The sequence below is a fragment of the Dendrobates tinctorius genome, unplaced genomic scaffold, assembly GCF_039654945.1.
Source record: "Dendrobates tinctorius isolate UK_male_01 unplaced genomic scaffold, ASM3965494v1 ptg000034l, whole genome shotgun sequence".
In the NCBI taxonomy this organism is placed as follows: Eukaryota; Metazoa; Chordata; class Amphibia; order Anura; family Dendrobatidae; genus Dendrobates; species Dendrobates tinctorius.
In genome coordinates this window covers 8,538,634-8,559,595 of record NW_027361702.1, presented here as the reverse complement: position 1 = coordinate 8,559,595, position 20,962 = coordinate 8,538,634, and the positions used below count along the sequence as shown (strand labels likewise).

At 44.0% G+C, this 20,962-nt stretch overlaps 1 protein-coding gene across 1 annotated transcript in view; it reads right to left on the bottom strand.

Annotated features, from left to right (window-relative positions):
• The window catches only part of FRMPD3 (FERM and PDZ domain containing 3), a 382,662-nt gene that overhangs the window by 198,586 nt on the left and 163,114 nt on the right, over positions 1 to 20,962 (bottom strand). Inside the window, exons 3-4 of the mRNA XM_073573072.1 lie at positions 20,077 to 20,220; positions 15,790 to 15,935 (exon numbers count right to left, since the gene is read on the bottom strand). Coding sequence (XP_073429173.1) covers positions 15,790 to 15,928 — 139 coding nt within the window. The 5' untranslated portion in view covers positions 15,929 to 15,935; positions 20,077 to 20,220. The remainder of the gene's footprint in view (positions 1 to 15,789; positions 15,936 to 20,076; positions 20,221 to 20,962) is intronic.

Here is a 20,962-nt window from a genome sequence, read left to right as displayed (position 1 = left end):
TTACATTTCAAACTGAGGAAAGAGCAACTTGAAAACGCTTTGCTATCTTCTTATAGCCTTCTCCTCTCCTGCTTTGAGGGCTTCCACCATTTACATTTTCAGAGTGCTTAGAAGAACCCATGGCTTTTTGGCACAAGGTTAGAGGAGGCTGGATTTTTATAAAGCTGGGAAATTTGCATCACCTTGCCTTTCTTAATGATGATATGATAGTTAGCAAGTCATAACCCTAACAGGCTAATTAAGATATAAAACTGTGGTCAAATCTACAAGGGTGCAAAAACATTTGTGGCGGCTGATTTTTCATTTCTTAATTTCGAAAATGAAAAGAATACAATATACTATATATATAGCCTTTTTTTCATTTTATATATATATATATATACTACATATATATATATACTGTATGTATATATATATATATATATATATATATACACACAGTGGGGGGCAAAAGTATTTTTATACCTTGCTGATTTTGTAAGTTTGCCAACTGACTGAGAAATTACTAGTCGATAATTTTATGGGTAGGTTTATTTTAACATTGAGAGATAGAATATAAAAAATAAAATATATAAAATCATTTTGTATAAATTATATACATTTATTTGCATTTTGCAATGAGAAATAAGTATTTGATCCCTCTTGCAAGTAAGACTTAATTCTTGGTGGCAATACCCTTGTTGGCAAGCGCAGAGGTCAGACGGTTTTTGTAGTTGATGATGAGGTTTGTGCTTGAGCTCATGTCAAGAGGAATTTTGGTTCACTCCTCTTTGCAGATCATCTCTAAATCATTGAGATTTTGAGGCTATTGCTTGGCAACTCAGAAATTCAACTGCCTCCATAGGTTTTCTATGGGATTAAGTTCTATAAGGCCACTCCATTACATTAAAGTGCTTCTTTTGAGCCATTCCTTTATTGCCTTGGCTGTATGTTTTGGGTCATATTCTTGCTGGAAGACCCAGCCCTGACCCATTTTTAATGTCCTGGCGGAGGGAAGGAGGTTGTCATTTAGGATTTTATGGTACATGGCTCCATCCATTCTCCCATTTATGCGGTTAGGTACTCCTGTGCCCTTAGCAGAGAAAGACCCCCAAAACATGTTTCCACCTCCATGCTTGACAGTGATGATGGTGTTCTTTGGGTCATAGGCAGCATTTTTCTTCCTCCAAACACAGCAAGTTTAGTTAATGTTGAAGACCTTAATTTTTGTCTCAACCGACCACAGCACCTTCTCATAATCACTCACAGAATCATCCAGGTGTTCATTGGCAAACTTCATGTGCAGATGAGCCTTCTTAAGCAGGGTGACCTTGTGGGCACTGCAGCATTTTAAACCTTTACGGCGTAATGTGTTACCAATGGTTTTGAGCTGCCTTGAGATCATTATCAAGTTCCCCCCGTGTAGTTTTAGGATGATCTCTCATCTTTCTCATGATCAAGGATACCTCACAAGGTGAGGTTTTGCATGGTGCCCCAGATCGATGTCGATTGACAGTCATTTTGTATTTCTTCCATTTTCTTACTATTGCACCAACAGCTGTCTCCTTCTCACCGAGCATCTTACTTATGGTTTTGTAGCCCATTCCAGCTTTGTGCAGGTCTATGATCTTGTCCGTGACATCCTTATAAAGTTCTTTGGTCTTGCCCATGTTGTAGAGGTTAGAGTCTGACTGATTAATTGAGTCTATGGACAGGAGTCTTTTATAAAGGTGACTATGTAAGACAGCTGTCTTTAATGCAGGTAATAAGTTGATTAGGAGCGCCTAACTGGTCTGCAGGAGCCAGAACTCTTAATGGTTGGTAGGGTATCAAATTCTTATTTCTCATTGCAAAATGCAAATAAATTTATATAATTTATACAATGTGATTTTCTGGATTTTATTTTTGAAATTCTATCTCTCAATGTTAAAAATAAACTTAAAATTATACACTGTTCATGTCTTTGTCAGTGGGCAAACTTACAAAATCAGCAAGGGATCAAATACTTATTTCCTCCATTGTACATATATATATATATATATACACATATATAGTAGTGCTGCGGTAGCACTGTATGCAGTGAGGAGGCAGGGACCCACAAAGTTCAAACACAAACTCCTTTAATGTGCATATAATCTCAGTGTTCATTTCCCACAAGTGCATGAAATCTCAGTGCATAGTATTAGTGTCCATTTCACCACACTACATACTACATGGCATCCTTCCATTTAGAGTCACTAAGCACGCTGGACTTCCCTTTGACCAGTAGCCATGGACGATTGCACCGCCATGTCAATGTTTCTTACAGTCCTTGATATCCTCTGGATTACAGCCAGGTACCATATCCAACTGTTTGTAGCCATTAAACTTGCTAGTCCTCCTTCATGCACAGGACAGTCTACCTCTGGTTCACCTTCAGGCACAAGACAGTCCACTTCCGAGACCAGTCACCGTGGATGGCAGCACCACTGTGTACGCTGTGGGTGCCAGGCCTATTGGCTCCGCTCTGACTTGCGTCTCTTTATGCAGACAAAGCTCTGGGGAGCCTCTGCTCTGCACTCTCACTTACACCAAACTGAAGCTGGCCCTGACACACCTGGACCCTTTTCTGCAGGGCTTTTAACAAAGGAACCTGTGGCCTTCAGCCGGGACTAAAATGAAACGGACTGCACAACTACCATCATGCAGTCTGTTTCAAAACACAACATGCCAGAGCAGGTTTTCCCTACATCTGCCTTGGATAAGCACTACATCTCTCCAAGACAAGCACTTATTTTTATTATTTTTAATCTGCATTGCAGTCACAGCTACGCCCATGACTGCCATGCACTCCTATGGCCTTCATACGCCTCTGTGCACATCCTGGGGAGAACACACAGTGACCCCTACCTGCTAAATCGGTCACTGCTTCACCATTGCAATCACAGGTACGCCTGTGACTGCAATGGCCCCCCATGGCCTCAATACGTCTCCATGTGCATCCTGGGGAGAACAAATAGCGACTCCTACCTGTGACATATATTTATTTATATACATACACATATATATTTTTTTATTAAAATACAAAGGAAATGTGGCATCTTTAACTTTAGGCCTTGTAAAGATCGTTTCATCTCCAATTTGCTTAACTGTTCACAATAAGACTAATTTTGACCAGGGGTGCCTAAAATTTTACATGCCAATGTAAAAGTGCAAAAGGGCCTATTATGATATCATTATGGTCACATGACAAGGATCCACAGGGTCACAGGTCCTCTCAACTGGAGTTGTAAGGGTGACAGTAGATGTCATATGCCTCTCCACCTAAGAACAATGTCTTAAAGGAGTATATCTAATTATGTGTTGTGACATGGTTTGATTGTATTTTGAGACTAATGTGAATTTGCATAGCGTTCTATAGGCACTAAGAGACACTGTTAATGCAATGTATTGTAGCTAATCTATAGTGTTGTAAGGTACTGATGCTGCTATGTAAATACTGTAAAGGCAAGGCCTATTGTGAGCAACATGCACTCAGTTCGGGTGTAGGGAAAGTATAGGATATAGTTTAGAGTTTAGGACATAAAGCAGATCAGACAGTGATAGGCATTGTTAGTGTAATGATAAGCGCATACTGTTAGAAAATAGTTACTGTAGTTAGTAGGTAAAAGGTTAACATTTGCCTAGCAACAGACTACTGGGGCAGACACAGCAAAGAGACAGTTAATGATTGGTCCAGTCCAAAGTACAAGTCGTTTTGGGCAGTATTCACTGTGGATATTCCTGCAACGTCCAGAGCTCAAAGCTCGAGTCGGTGGCTATGGAGAGCACGGACACCCCTTCCATACAGAGGAAGTTGGACATGAAACCACGTGTGGGAGAAGTTATGGATCACGGCAATATTATGGGGTCTTATGGAAAATTTCTGGGGCTGACAGGAATTGTTACAGCAGGAATAGTTCAGACGGAAACTAAAGTAAAGCATGGAATGTACTATGTTACTGAAACAAGAAACGGAACTTACTGTGCCCGATACTGCGTGATACAATCTGATGTACTGCAACTGTCAAGTAAACTTAAATGTTGAAACGAACCATGAGTTGTGTGCAGCTATCCCTGAGTATGCAAAACTGAACTATGGCCAGCAAGTGAGTGTCATGCACCCTACACAAGATATCACAGTGGGACACAATTTATTTGTGGGGTGCCAAGCTGTGGGAATGAAGCCCCACGACCATGACTGCTGCCCTGGGTACCCTACTGAGTGATCAGCCTAAATAAGCAGAAAAGATAATATGCACAGCACAGAAGTGTGGAAATATTAACTGGAGTTAGTAGCACCACACTTCTGTGCTGTGTAATATATCTTCAGTGCTTATTTATGCTGCACATGCCACACACCAGCTGGCAGGACCTGTGGACTCTTGGCAAATGACCCCGATTACATCATCACAGCTTCTTTGGCTCTTCTATGATAATACTTGCTTATGATTGGTCAGCATCATACATGAGACAGAAATACTGTACATGCCCCCAGCCAAATAGAGTGACTGCAGACTTTTGTGAAAAGAGTGGATAACTCCTTTAACTAAAGTTAACTCATTAGGCGCTAAATATTTGCCTGCTCCACTCCCCCAAAATGGAGGGACCAAATTAAAAACAAAACTTTTTATTCCACTCTGCATTTACTATTACATCTTGTGTCCACTTCAACATGAAATATTCAACGATAGGTTCTTTTTAAAAATTGGGTCAAATTCTCATTTTTACAAGTATTCAAAAATGTACAGTATCTACTTAAAATCAGGAATGAGCATTGTTCAATGTACTATATAACTAATGCCTCTCTTGCTTTACTTTTATTGTGGACAAATATATATTAAAAAGTTGTTATCTATATAAGTGGTCTTCTCACAGAAGGTGACCAGTATACATAATACATTGTGGAATGAGAATTTGTGAAAAAGTATTCATACCCTGTGAACATTTCCACATGTTTTCATGTTACAACCACAGACTTAAATTTATTTTATTTGAATTTTCTGTGATACCAACACCAACTAGCAAGTAATTGTGAAGTGTAAAGGAAATGATTCTTGGATTTCTAAATATTTTCAAAATAAAAATATGAATATTGTAAGGCGCATTTGTATTCCGTTCCCCTGAATCACTAATTTATAGGAGCACCTTTCGATATAATTACTGCTACAGTCTTTTGGGGTCTTTCTCTAACAGCTTTGCACATCTAGAGGTGAGAATTTGCCCCTTCTTCTTTGCACACTCGCTCTCAGTGAGAATGGATGGAGACATCTGTGAACAGGAATTTTTACTTCTTGTCACAGATTTTCAGTGGGATTTCAGTCTGGACAGTGACTGGACCATTCACACACATGAATATGTTCTGATCTATACCCTCCATTTCAGCTCTGGTAGGATGTTTAGGGTTGTTGTCCTGCTGGAAGGGGAACCTATGCCCCAGTCTCAAGTCTTCTGAAGTCTGTAACAGGTTGTCTTTCAGGATTGCCATACATTTAGCTCCATCCATCTTCCCATCAACTCAGACCAGCTTCCCTGCCCCTGCTGATGAAAAGCTTCCCCACAGCATGATGCTGCCTCCACCAATTATAACAATGAGGTTGGTGTTTTCAGGGTGATGTGAAGTGTTAAGCTTTCGCAACAAATAGCATTTTGTCTTCACATGCAGGACACACTTCCGGGGCATAGACCGCGCTGGAAAATACCGGCGCATGCGCAGTAGCGATTATATGCTTTGCCCACGGTTGGGCAAAGCATACTGTGCAGGCGCCGGAGGCCTTTACAATGCGCAAGCGCAGAAACCAACGCTATCTGTGATATTCACAGATGAAGATTACATGCAGCAAGCCGCGGAGGGGGGGAGAAGGTGACTAAGCCACGCCCATCGGACTGGACTGCGGCGATTTGCATACATCCACAACAAGACAAAAAAGGTATTTATGCCTCAAAGGTGCGGGGTCAGGGGGAATAAAAAATCCTAAAAGAATCCTTATGTGACGCACAATTGGGTGATATCTTTACATGATATCACTAAATATGGGTGGCAGATTCCCTTTAATTATGTGACTTCTGCAGGCAGTGGGTCACTCAGAATTTTGTTTAGGGGTATCAGACTACTGAGGGCTGACTATAAATGCACATCACAATTTTCAGATTTATATTTGGAAAATAATTAAAAAAGCATGTATAATTTCCTTTACACTTAGCAAATAGTTGTTACTTTGTGTCAGTATATTATGTAAAAATAAATTTAAATGTGTGGATGCAATGTGAAAAAAATATGAACAATTTAATTGGGTATGAGTACTTTTTCAGAGCACTATATATACACCATACTGTGCAAAGGTTTTAGGCATGAATCAGAAAAATTTTAGAGTGAGAAACTTCCAAAATAGAAGTGTTAATAGTTTATTTTTATCAATTATCAAAACGCAAAGTGACTAAACAAAAGATAAATCTAAATCAAATAATATATATGTGTGCTCATTCTTTACCTCTAACCCCTTTCCTACAATGGACGTAATATTCCGTCCATGTGACCTGGGACTTAAGTCCCATGGACGGATTATTACGTCATGCCCTTTAACGCGACATCGTGATTTAATTCACGGTGATTGCATTAAAATTCTGACGCCATCTTACCTCAGGATAGATGGCCTTGGCATCCCTGGCAGCCTCCACCCTGGCCCACCCCTCTGTGAGCTGTGATTGGCTGTTGAATTCAGAACAGCCAATCACAGTACTTCTCTTTGCTTCAGTCAATCAGATTGGCTGAAACAACAGGATCCTAGGCCGATGCACTCGATCCTAGGACCGGTGCCTGGCAACGCCAGGCACTGGAGAAAAGCCCCCAGATTGGCGCGATCGCTGATCTAATCGATCGCGCCAATCGCAGCACACAGCGGCGCAATATCGTCGCTGTGCCCTACCGGTATCAGCCCGGATCGGTGCTGTAATAGCACCGATCCTAGGCTGGAGACTAGGACAGGCCCAGAAGGGCCTGCAGGAAGTGGTTTTCGCGATCAATTAGATTGGCGATCGTGCCAGCCACAGGGCACAGCTGCGGTCACGCTGTGACCGCTCTGTGCCCTGCTGATGACCTGGCCATGACCTGCCTAGGAATCGGAGCTGTGAGCCCCGATCCGAGGCAGTTACCATGGTCACCAGGCAGAGCAGGGATTGGTGGGATCGATCCCACCAATGACAGGTCACAGCAGCGATGTGACTGCTCTGTGACCTGCCCCTGATCTGTCCCTGACCTGTCTGACCTGTCTGCAGGGGTCCTCACTCTAGCTGAGGATTCCTGCAGAGAGGTTGGACGCAGCAAGATCTCCTGTGCTGGGTATTGTGGTGCCACAGCTTGTAGCATCACAATCCCTGCAGAAGAAAGAAGAAAGAACACTACAACTGTAAGTGTTAATTGATCCCTGATCCCCTGCCCAATCTATCTTCACCCTCACAATCTATCTTCATCCCCCCTTTTACCCCCTTCACCCCCCTTTTACCCCCCTCCACCCCCCTTTTGCGCCGCCTCCATGCGCAGCCGCCGAGCGTTGATCGGTGACGCAGTTCACCGATCAACACTCGTGCTCACTTTTTTTTCCTTAGCCCCCACATCCCGCAGCCGCAAAACTTGGATAAGTGAAAAACGTCACTTATCCAAGCTTGTGCCTGCCATTTTTCATTTTTTTCACCCCCCTTTGTGCCACCTAACTACAACCCTAACCCTCCACCCCACTTTTGCGCCACCTCCGTGCGCAGCCGCCGAGCGTTGATTGGTGACGCAGTTCACCGATCAACACTCGTGCGCACTTTTTTTTTCCTTAGCCCCCTTTGCGCCACCTCCGCACACACATCCCGCAGCCGCAAAACTTGGATAAGTGACACACGTCACTTATCCAAGCTTGTGCCTGCCATTTTTCATTTTTTTCACCCCCCTTTGTGCCACCTAACTACAACCCTAACTGTTGATCCCTGCCCAATCTCTCTTCATCCACCCCAATCCCCCATCCCCCTTCCCCCTATTTTTACCCCCCTCCACCCCACTTTTGCTCCACCCCCGTGCGCAGCCGGCGAGTGTTGAACGGTGACGCAGTTCACCGATCAACACTCGTGCTCGCTTTTTTTTCCTTAGCCCCTTTGCGCCACCTCCGCACACACATCCCGCAGCCGCAAAACTTGGATAAGTGACACACGTCACTTATCCAAGCTTGTGCCTACCGTTTTTCATTTTTTTCACCCCTTTGTGCCACCTAACTACAACCCTAACTGTTGATCCCTGCCCAATCTCTCTTCATCCACCCCAATCCCCCATCCCCCTTCCCCCTATTTTTACCCCCCTCCACCCCACTTTTGCTCCACCCCCGTGCGCAGCAGGCGAGCGTTGAACGGTGACGCAATTCACCGATCAACACTCGTGCTCGCTTTTTTTTCCTTAGCCCCCTTTGCGCCACCTCCACACACACATCCAGCAGCCACTAAAGTTTGATAAGTGACGCCGTTCACTTATCATATCTAAGACCTGCTGTTTTAGACTTTTTTTCACAGGTATTTTGCTCCCCATTTCCTTTTAGCTTTTTCTTACAGGATAGTGTGCACCAATCACTAGCCCCCCCACCACATACACAGTTATAAATAAAGTACACCCAAGCACCATATTTACACAAAAAATGTCCCGCCCATCACGTTCCTCCCAACAGCGCTATTCAATGGAGGAGGCATATGCTTTACTTGCCTCCAACACTGATAGCGAGGATGACGATCCGACTTTTCTTTATTTTTCGGATTCTTCATCTTCTTCCTCTTCCCCCTCCTCATCTTCCTCCTCGGGTCCTGCGGGACCGCCACGCAGACGCTCCAGGACAGAAGATGAGGCAGCACCCACCATGCCCGCAGCTAATTCGGCAGACCCTGTGTGGACTTCGTCCCCCGAAAATTACGAGCCACTGATTCCTGATTTTGTGGCAGAATCAGGAATCAAGTTTGACACCACCGGCCTCACAGAAATTGACTTTGTCAGTCTTTTTCTCTGAGGACTTTGTTAACCTCATGGTGGAGCAAACTAATTTGTACGCTCGGCAATTTTTGGAGCAAAACCCGCGTTCATCCTATACTAACTGGTCTCCTGTGGACGCAGTTGAAATGACGCTGTTTTGGGGCCTGGTCCTCCACATGGGTATCCTGAAGAAGCCTGAAATTCGGCAATATTGGAGTGTTGATATTTTATACAACACTCCAGTGTTCCGAATGGTCATGGTCCGGACGCGTTTTCAGGCCATCCACAAGTTTCTGCATTATAACGATAATGCACAGTGTCCCGCACGAGATGACCCCGACTTTGACCGTCTGTTCAAAGTTCGGCCGGTCATCGAACACTTCAACAAAAAGTTTGCTGAAGTGTACGTGCCCCAAAGGAACATCTGCGTGGATGAGTCCTTGGTCCATTTTAAGGGCAGGCTCGGATTCCATCAATACCTGCCCAGTAAGAGGGCCAGTTACGGAATCAAACTCTATAAGCTGTGTGAGAGTATCTCAGGGTACACCCACAGGTTTAGAGTGTACGAAGGAAAGGACACCAGGATTGAACACCCTGAATGTCCTGTCCTGGGAGTGAGTGGGAAAATTGTGTGGGATTTGGTGCACCCACTGCTGGATAAAGGTTATCACATCTACACTGATAACTTTTATACCAGCATCCCACTCTACAAATCCCTCTCTGCGCGAGGTACCGCAGCTTGCCGTACTGTCCGCAAAAATCAGAGAGACCTCTCGAAGACGCTATTTGGGCAGATGCTCCGAAAAGGTGAGAGCAGGGCCCAATGTAGCGACCACCTGCTGGTGGTCAAGTACAAGGACAAGAGGGATGTCCTTCTCTTGACCACCATACATGGTGATGGCAGTGCCCTCAGCACTGTACGGGGTACCTCTGCACAGGTCAGCAAACCTGAATATGTGCTGGGGTACAATAAAAACATGGGGGGCGTTGATCGCTCTGATCAACTCCTCCAACCGTACAATGCTTTGAGAAAGGCCAAGGTGTGGTACAAAAAGCTGGCCATGCACATTGTCCAATTAGCAATGCTCAACGCATTCCTGCTGTCACAATGTGCACACCACACCGTTATGTCGTACCTTGAGTTCCAGGAGGTAGTGGTTAAGGCCCTGATGTTTGGCACTCTGGAAGGAGCAGGCCCCAGAACTTTCGGAACTGAAGGTGCTCGTATTGTACCAGGTCAGCATTTCCCGGGGGAGGTCCCGCAAACTGGAAAAAAAGATAAATCGCAAAAAAGGTGCCAAGTGTGTTACAAAAATGGAATATGCAAGGACACCATTTATCAATGCGACACATGCCCCGAAAAACCTGGCCTGTGTATGAAGGATTGCTTCAAATTGTACCACACCTCAATGCACTACTAAATTACTTTACCGGAAAGATTAGATTAGTTGGGGCACATCTAGATAAGTACCTTGGGGGTCTAGTTTCCAAAACAATGTCACTTGTGTTTTTTTTTACTGTTTAGGCACATCAGGGGCTCTGCAAATGGAAAATGACGCCCGCAGACCATTCCATCTAAGTCTGCATTCCAAAACGTCACTCCATTCTGATCCCCGACGTGTGCCTTAAACAGTTTTTTCCCACATATGGGGACCAGCGTACTGAGGACAAATTGGACAACAACTTTTGGAGTCCAATTTCTCCTATTACCCTTGGGAAAATTAAAAATTGGGGACTAAACGATCATTTTTGTGGGCACAAAATAGGATTTTTATTTTCACGCCTGGGCAGTATAAACTTTAGTGAAACACTTGGGGGTTCAAAGTTCTCACCACATATCTAGATAAGTTCCTTAGGGGGTCTAGTTTCCAAAATGGGGTCACTTGTGGGGGGTTTCTACTGTTTAACCACTTCAGGGGCTCTGCAAACGGAACATGATGCCCGCAGACCATTCCATCAAAGTCTGCATTCCAAAGCGTTACTTCTTCCCTTCTGAGCCCCGACGTGTGCCCAAACAGCAGTTTTCTCCCACATATGGGGTACCAGCGCACTCAGGACAAATTGGGCAACGACTTTTGGGGTCCAATTTCTCCTGTTACGCTTGGGAAAATTAAAAATTGGGGACTAAACGATCGTTTTTGTGGGCACAAAATAGGATTTTTTATTCTCATGCCTGGGCAGAATAAACGTTAGTGAAACACTTGGGGGTTCAAAGTTCTCACCACATATCTAGATAAGTTCCTTAGGGGGTCTAGTTTCCAAAATGGGGTCACTTGTGGGGGGTTTGTACTGTTTAACCACTTCAGGGGCTCTGCAAACGGAACATGATGCCCGCAGACCATTCCATCAAAGTCTGCATTGCAAAGCGTCACTTCTTCCCTTCTGAGCCCCGACGTGTGCCCAAGCAGTAGTTTTCTCCCACATATGGGGTACCAGCGTACTCAGGACAAATTGGACAACAACTTTTGTGGTCCAATTTCTCCTGTTAAGCTTGGGAAAATTAAAAATTGGGGACTAAACGATCATTTTTGTGGGCACAAAATAGTTTTTTTTATTTTCACGCCTGGGCAGTATAAACTTTAGTGAAACACTTGGGGGTTCAGAGTTCTCACCACACATCTAGATAAGTTCCTTAGGGGGTCTAGTTTCCAAAATGGGGTCACTTGTGGGGGGTTTCCACTGTTTGGGCACATTGGGGGCTCGTCAAACGCAACATGGTGTCCAATCTCAATTCCAGCCAATTTTAGGTTGAAAAAGTCAAACGGTGCTGCTTCCCTTCCGAGCCCTGCCGTGCGCCCAAACAGTGGTCCCCCCCCACATATAGGGTATCAGCATACTCAGGACAAATTGGACCACAACTTTTGTGGTCCAATTTCTCCTGTTACCCTTGGGAAAATTAAAAAAATTGTTGCTAACAGATCATTTTTTGTGATTAAAAAGTTAAATGTTAATTTTTTCCTTCCATGTTGCTTCTGCTCCTGTGAAGCGCCTGAATGGTTAATAATCTTCTTGAATGTAGTTTTGAGTAGCTTGAGGTGTGCAGTTTTTAGAATGGTGTCACTTTTGGGGATTTTCTGCCATATAGACCCCTCAAAGTGACTTCAAATGTGAGGTGGTCCCTAAAAAAATGGTTTTGTAAATTTTGTTGTAAAAATGAGAAATCGCTGGTCAACTTTTAACCCTTATAACTTCCTAACAAAAAAAAATTTAGTTTCCAAAATTGTGCTGATGTAAAGTAGACATGTGGGAAATGTTATTTATTAACTATTTTGTGTCATGTAACTCTCTGGTTTAAGGGCATAAAAATTCAAAGTTTGAAAATCACAAAATTTTCTAAATTTTCTCCATATTTCCATTTTTTTCATAAATAAACACAAGTTATGGCGATGGAATTTTATCACTAAAGTGAAGTACAATATGTCATGAGAAAACAATGTCAGAATCACCTAGATCCGTTGAAGCGTTCCAGAGTTATGACCTCATAAAGGGACAGTGGTCAGAATTGTAAAAATTGGCCCAGGAATTAACGTGCAAACCACCCTTGGGAGTGAAGAGGTTAAAACAGCATCAAAGCATAATTTCCTCTAGGTACACTTGCACACAGTTTTTGAAGGAACTTGGCAGGGAGGTTGTTGCAAACATGTTGGAGATCTGACCACAGATCTTCAGTGGATGTCACTTGCACAAATCCTTCTATCTTTTCATGTAATCTCAGACAGATTTGGCCTTGTTTACATGTTTTTTTGGGCTGCAATTCTACCTTAAGGACCACTTCTGGAAAAATTTCTCTGAACAGGAGAAACTTGGCCGTTTGGTTGCTCCCAATTATAAGCTCTGGACATCTAACAATTTTGATTTCATGTGCTGCACTAAGTTTCCTTGGCCAACCCTTGAGTTTACGGCTCTCAATGTTTCCAATTTTTTTGTGTCCTCAATTATAAAGAATCTGAGCAGAAACTTTTCCATCATTCAATTCCATCCTGGAGGCTTCTCATTGGCTTCAGATTTATTCTGCAGCAGGACAATGACCCCAAACATTCAGTCTATTTCATTAAGATCTATCGTAAAGGGAACCTGTCACCTCATTTGGCCGCTATAAGATGTGGCCACCGCCTTTCAGGGCTTATCTACATCTATAATATAACCTGCTAAGCGTCACTCTGTCCGAAGCCTTTCATAGAATGCGCAAGCGCGACGCGCCTGCGCAGTCTGGCTCCAGAAAGAATGAGGCAGCCAGCGGTGAGGAGTCTGTATGGTGCCCGGAGATGGCGGTATGCATACATACCGCGATCTCGGGCGCCATACTTACATACTTACCTGACTGGGAGGAGCGTTGCCACGGCGCTTCTCTACGGCCAGAGACCGGGGCAGGAGTGCGGCCGGAATCGCGCATGCACATAGCGCGATCCGGCGCCATTTTACTGAATGAAGACACATCTGCAGTGTGTCTTCAGCAATATGGCGCCGGACAGCACTATGGGCATGTGCGTACTCCAGCATCAGACTCCTCCCCAGGCCTCCAGCAGAACATGACAGCGCTGGAGCACAGGAAAGAAGGTTGATTATAAATATTTTTTTTTCATGTGTGTAGTTTAATAGGGGTGAGGGGGACCATACATATCAGGATAAGCGGGGTGAGGGGACCATGCATACCACAAAAGAGGGGTGAGGGGACCATGCATACCACGAAAGGGGGGTGAGGGGACCATGCATACCACGAAAGGGGGGAGAGGGGACCATGTATACCACGAAAGGGGGGTGAGGGGACCATGCATACCACCAAAGGGGGGTAAGGGGACCACGCATACCATGAAAGGAGGGTGAGGGGACCATGCATACCATGAAAGGAGGGTGAGGGGACCATGCATACCACGAAAGGAGGGTGAGGGGTCCATGTATACCACGAAAGGAGGGCGAGGGGACCATGCATACCATGAAAGGGGGGTGAGGGGACCATGCATACCAGGAAGGGAGGGTGAGGGGACCATGCATACCATGAAAGGAGGGTGAGAGGACCATGCATAACATGAATGGGGGGTGAGGGGACCATGCATACCATGAAAGGAGGGTGAGGGGACCATTCATACCATGAAAGGGTAGAGAGGGGACCATGCATACCATGAAAGGAGGGTGAGGAGACCATGCATACCACGAAAGGAGGGTGAGGGGACCATGCATACCGCAAAAGGGGAGTGAGGGGACCATGCATACCATGAAAGGAGGGTGAGGGGACCATGCATACCACGAAAGGGGAGTAGGGGACCATGCATACCACGAAAGGAGGGTGAGGGGACCATGCATACCATGAAAGGGGAGTGAGGGGACCATGCATACCATGAAATGGGGTGAGGGGACCATGCATACCATGAAAGGGGGGGTGAGGGGACCATGCATACCACGAAAGGTGAGTCAGGGGAAAATGCATACCACGAAAGGAGGGTGAGTGGACCATGCATACCATGAAAGGGGAGTGAGGGGACCATGTATACCACGAAAGGGGGGTGAGGGGACCATGCATACCATGAAAGGGGGTGAGGGGACCATGCATACCACGAAAGGGGGTGAGGGGATCAGGCATACCACGAAAAGGGGGGTGAGGGGACCATGTATACCAGGATTGGGGGTGAGGGGACCATGCATATGAGGAATGGGGGGTGAGAGGTAGCATGCATACCAGGATTGGGGGGTGAGAAGACCATGCATACCAGGATGGGGGGTGAGAGGACCATGCATACCAGGTTAGGGGGGTGAGGGGACCATGCATACCAGGATAGGGATAAGGGGGTCCAATGCATACCAGGATTGGGGGGTGAGGGGACCATGCATACCAGGATAGGGGGTGTGGGAACCATACATACCAGGATAGGGATAAGGGGGTACCATGCATACCAGGATTGGGGGGTGAGGGGACCATGCATACCAGGATGAGGAATAGGGTGACATGCTTATCAGAATTGGGGGGGTGAGGGTACCATGCATACCAGGTTAGGGAAGAGGGGTGCCATGCACACCAGGATAGGAGGGGGACAGCACATACCAGGATGGGAGACCATATACCAATAAAAATGCTCGCCACCCGGGCGTAGAACGGGTTCATAGCTAGTTATTCTATAAAGCTGTAGATAAGCCCCCGATTCAACCTGCAAGATAAGAAAAATAAGTTTTATTATACTCACCCGGGGGTGGCCGGTATGGTCCAGTCGAATGGGTGTCGCAGGTCTGGGTCCGGCGCCTCCCATCTTCTGTCGACGCCATCCTCCTGCTTGCATCGTCACTCCCCAGCGTCACGCTCCTGTGCAGGTGTACTTCTCTGATCTGTTTAGAGCAGAGCAAAGTACTGCAGTGCGCAGGCGCCGGGAAAGGTCAGAGAGGCCCAGCGCCTGTGCACTGCAGTACTTTGCTCTACCCTCAACAGGACAGAGAAGTACACCTGCACAGGAGCACGATGTCAGAGAGCGATGAAACAAGCAGGAGGGTGGAGTCGCAAATACATAAGTGTACTGAAAAGAATTGATGCTGTTTTGAAGACAAAGGGCGGTCACATCAATTATTTGCTTGATTTAGATTTCTTTTTTGTTCGCTCACTTTACTTTTTGTTAATTGATAAAATTATTTTAAGAACACTTTTATTTTTTAAAGCACTTACTTTAAACTTTTGTACAGTATTGTACATATATTTGCAATTTTACCAATGAATGGATGAATGACTGATTGAATGAATGGATGAATGAATGAACTCTAGACACTACTGAATGGCTCAAAAGATATGGAATATTGAATGACTGATATTCCAATTTCACCTGAGATGACAGATCGTACTACAACAGGTCGTGCACTGCCAGCCACAAATCCAAAGCCAACTCCGGGATGTCGTAAAATGATGACCTTACGTACAGACTGAGGGGTCAGCTGACCACATTCCATAGCACCATTCCACATCACATGACTGTTCAAACAAAGAGGACAAAAATAATGATTTAATGTATCATTTCCAAAATGATCATGCTTATGCACTTTGCTTCTTTTTTGCTCTACATCCCTTTCCCTTTTTACATGTTTAAGGTTAAAGAGGTTGTCCACTACTTTAACATTGATGGTTTATGTCTGGAGACGCACCCCTGCTGATCAGCTAATCCCGGTTTCAGAGACAGCCAGAACTGCCCTGTTAAGGAGTTGTATAGCAGTTTTGTCGATGGAATAGTGTCTGCGACCAGATACTGCATATTCAACCCTATTGATCTGAATAGAGGGCGGCTGTACAGTATCCGGACGCAGCCATTATTCAGCAATCTGTACTGTAACTGAGCTCTTCTGGCCGGCTTTGTTACCAAAAACAGCTGATGAGTGGGGTGCCGGATGTTGTACCAGCACTGATCAGACATTGATGACCTATCCTAAGGAAAAGCCTTCAGTGTTAAAGTAGTGGACAAGCTCTTTAAAGGATACATGTTTTTATAACCATACCATAAATTATCATATTGTCTTATGTATGTAACAATATTGCATTTTATTTAAACAATTTAGACAAAAACTACATTTTTATTGTTTTTGAGCACTGGCTGATTATTATGAGCTCTAGTTGATCCTTACGAGCACTAGCCGATCATTACGAGCACTGGCTGATCATTACGAGCACTAGGCAATTATTACAAGCACTGCCAATCATTACTAGCATTGCAAACCATGGAAGAAAAAAAGCAGGACAAAGGCACAGCTGTGTGACCTTGGGTTAATGAAGCTGCACACACATCAAGGAAAATAATCTGCATATCCATAGAGAAGAAAGTGAATAGGCACAATCCATCCAGTGCAAAAATAACCTTTACTGTGGCATCAAGTTACCAACAGCAGGCAGCTAAAACCATGGAGCAAGTACAGACAACAATCGTTTTGCGCTTACATTGCGCTTCAACAGGTCATCCTGTTGAAGAGCAATGTAAGCGCGAAACGATCGTCGTCTGTACTTGCTCCATGGTTTTATCTGCCTGTTGTTGGTAACTTGATGCCGCACTAAAGGATATTTTTGCACAGGACGGATTGTGCCTATCCATTTTCTTCTCTATGGGCATTACTAGCATTGGCCTATCATTACAAGCACTGGCTGATCATTACTAGCATTGGTCAATCATTACGAGCATTGGCTGATCATTACTAGAATTGGTCATTCATTATGAGCATTGGCCGATCATTACTAGCAGTGGCCAATCATTATGAGAACTGACTTTTCATTACGAGCACTGGTTGATCATTATGAGCACTGGCTGATTATTACAAGTACTGGCCGATTATTACAAGCACTAGCTGATCATTATGAGCACTGGCCAATTATTACGAGCACTGGCCAATCATTACAAGCATTGGCCGATCATTACGAGCATTGGCCGATCATTACGAGCACTGGCCAATCATGAACAGTGCTTTAAGCTCTTTCCAATAGAGCTTGTAAGCACAGGTCCAAAATTGGCTGGCATTGTGGGAAAACACTTTTGGCACCATTTATAGGCCATTGTGCGCGCCACTACACTTCTGATGCTAGAGAGGCAAAACAGTCTCATATAGCAGCAAAAGGAGAAAAAAAATCAGGATAGGAGCGCGGCAAAATCCTAAACAACTGTCAGTCCCCCAGCAATCAAGAAGTTTGCTGCCTGGGAAGCGAAGTGTTCCTGAACAGACAACATGGACCAATCATTTAATACCCTTTAAATCCCTGTTCTTGCAGTTTTCTGTCTTTTCAGCACACACTCATTAAAATGAATGGATGCATTGGGGGCATGTCTGACAAACATCACCTCTTCAGACAGAAGCCACCGATGGATCGCTGAACGAGAAGGAAACGTGGTGTGAACCAAACTCTATAATTTTTACTGCTGGATTCTCATTTTTCCCCAAATCTTTGTGTATAAAACAGTCTTAAGTAGAAAAAGAGGAGATTTTGAGGTCTGGGAGATGCAAATATTAATTCCTAATAAGAAAACACAAATAGACAAACACTTACAGTGGGGAAAAAAAGTATTTAGTCAGTCAGCAATAGTGCAAGTTCCACCACTTAAAAAGATGAGAGGCGTCTGTAATTTACATCATAGGTAGACCTCAACTATGGGAGACAAACTGAGAAAAAAAAATCCAGAAAATCACATTGTCTGTTTTTTTTTCATTTTATTTGCATATTATGGTGGAAAATAAGTATTTGGTCAGAAACAAGCAATCGAGATTTCTGGCTCTCACAGACCTGTAACTTCTTCTTTAAGAGTCTCCTCTTTCCTCCACTCATTACCTGTAGTAATGGCACCTGTTTAAACTTGTTATCAGTATAAAAAGACACCTGTGCACACCCTCAAACAGTCTGACTCCAAACTCCACTATGGTGAAGACCAAAGAGCTGTCAAAGGACACCAGAAACAAAATTGTAGCCCTGCACCAGGCTGGGAAGACTGAATCTGCAATAGCCAACCAGCTTGGAGTGAAGAAATCAACTGTGGGAGCAATAATTAGAAAATGGAAGACATACAAGACCACTGATAATCTCCCTCGATCTGGTGCTCCACGCAAAATCCCACCCCGTGGGGTCAGAATGATCACAAGAACGGTGAGCAAAAATCCCAGAACCACGCGGGGGGACCTAGTGAATGAACTGCAGAGAGCTGGGACTAATGTAACAAGGCCTACCATAAGTAACACACTACGCCACCATGGACTCAGATCCTGCAGTGCCAGACGTGTCCCACTGCTTAAGCCTGTACATGTCCGGGCCCATCTGAAGTTTGCTAGAGAGCATTTGGACATTCTATGTCCTCTCTCATTAGTGGCACTAGATTTGGAGTTTTGGGAGAATGTCCTATGGTCTGATGAAACCAAACTGGAACTGTTTGGTAGAAACACAACTTGTCGTGTTTGGAGGAAAAAGAATACTGAGTTGCATCCATCAAACACCATACCTACTGTAAAGCATGGTGGTGGAAACATCATGCTTTGGGGCTGTTTCTCTGCAAAGGGGCCAGGACGACTGATCCGGGTACATGAAAGAATGAATGGGGCCATGTATCGTGAGATTTTGAGTGCAAACCTCCTTCCATCAGCAAGGGCATTGAAGATGAAACGTGGCTGGGTCTTTCAACATGACAATGATCCAAAGCACACCGCCAGGGCAACGAAGGAGTGGCTTCGTAAGAAGCATTTCAAGGTCCTGGAGTGGCCTAGCCAGTCTCCAGATCTCAACCCTATAGAAAACCTTTGGAGGGAGTTGAAAGTCCGTGTTGCCAAGCGAAAAGCCAAAAACATCACTGCTCTAGAGGAGATCTGCATGGAGGAATGGGCCAACATACCAACAACAGTGTGTGGCAACCTTGTGAAGACTTACAGAAAGCGTTTGACCTCTGTCATTGCCAACAAAGGATATATCACAAAGTATTGAGATGAAATTTTGTTTCTGACCAAATACTTATTTTCCACCATAATATGCAAATAAAATGAAAAAAAAGACAGACAATGTGATTTTCTGGATTTTTTTTTCTCAGTTTGTCTCCCATAGTTGAGGTCTACCTATGATGTAAATTACAGACGCCTCTCATCTTTTTAAGTGGTGGAACTTGCACTATTGCTGACTGACGAAATACTTTTTTTCCCCACTGTATATACTGTAGATACAAACATAAAGACGTGTATATGTACATGACCTGTTACTGAAACCGTCCTCAGACTACATGCATGACATTTTTTTTCTATAGTTTTTCCTAGTTCATAATTAGTTGGAAATCTTTGATAAATGAGTCTTTCTTAGGACTATAAGGGCAAACCCACGTTCCCTAATGCATGTGTATTGGACAGAAAAAGTGGCACAAGGCTTCAGTATTACACTATATGGATAAACTATTGGGACACACATCTTAGTTCTTTAATTTAGTTTTCATCCAGTCATTGCCACAGGTGTATAAAATCTGGCCCTAGAGGTGCACAGTGTTTACAAAGGACCAATTGTAAAAATAATTTTTATCCCAAAATACATTTAAGTACAAATAAATCATCCCAAAAGTGGACAACCCCTCTAATGCCATTATTTAGTGTTTAAAAGAGTCTAAATATCACAATACCTGGACAGCACTGAGATCAGACTTTGTCTGTTGCTCTGTTAGAAGTTCTTTGATAGACGACTCTGAAATGTCTCCTGCTCGTCACTCCACAATCCCTTGAAGAATAGATAGGAGCCGGAATACTGGATGCAGCTGAGGCCATTCCTTGAAAAGTAAAAACAATCAGCGTTCAAAACTCTGAAAACTTTGTGATCAACTAAATTAATGCAACCTTTAATATATATTTTAAAGAAAATAATGCATTGGTTATTGTGCCATTACTTTTTGGTGCTACAAGATGAGATTCTTGAAGACAAAGGATTCACAATGGGTTCTACAGGAGGGAGCACTAATGTTTGAGGAAGCTCTGCCACATTTTCCCATAGACTATGTGCACCAATACCTTTAAGACCTTTACTTTTTGAAGATGTCAAGTGAGACTTATGGAAAAGCACCATAAATTATACTGAAAGACACCTAATTACTATCGATCTTGGCTTGTTGAAGAAGAACGGGAAAGGCTCGGTTCACATCTGGGTTGGAGCCTTTGCTATGGATCTCCATGCTGAGGTTTCTGTTTTCTTTAGTGAAATTGCAAACACCATTATGGAATCCTGAAGGACCTCGTTATCACCGAGTCAATCCGGTGTATCTGGAGCCAATGGTGTCAGTGACAGATCAGTCTGTGAATTATTTTCTTCCCATTTCTAACACTGAATGGAATAACGGATTTGGGAAAGTAGATGGAAGCTGAGTCTTACATGTCCTCAGACTCTCCTGTAAAGTGACATGTATAAAGCTTTTCTCTTAGAAGAACAGACCATTCTTTCATCTAAATTCAATAATATTCTGTAGCCTGCTATATTTTAACTCTGCTCAAGTCAATATGTCTTTTAAATTCCCTTTG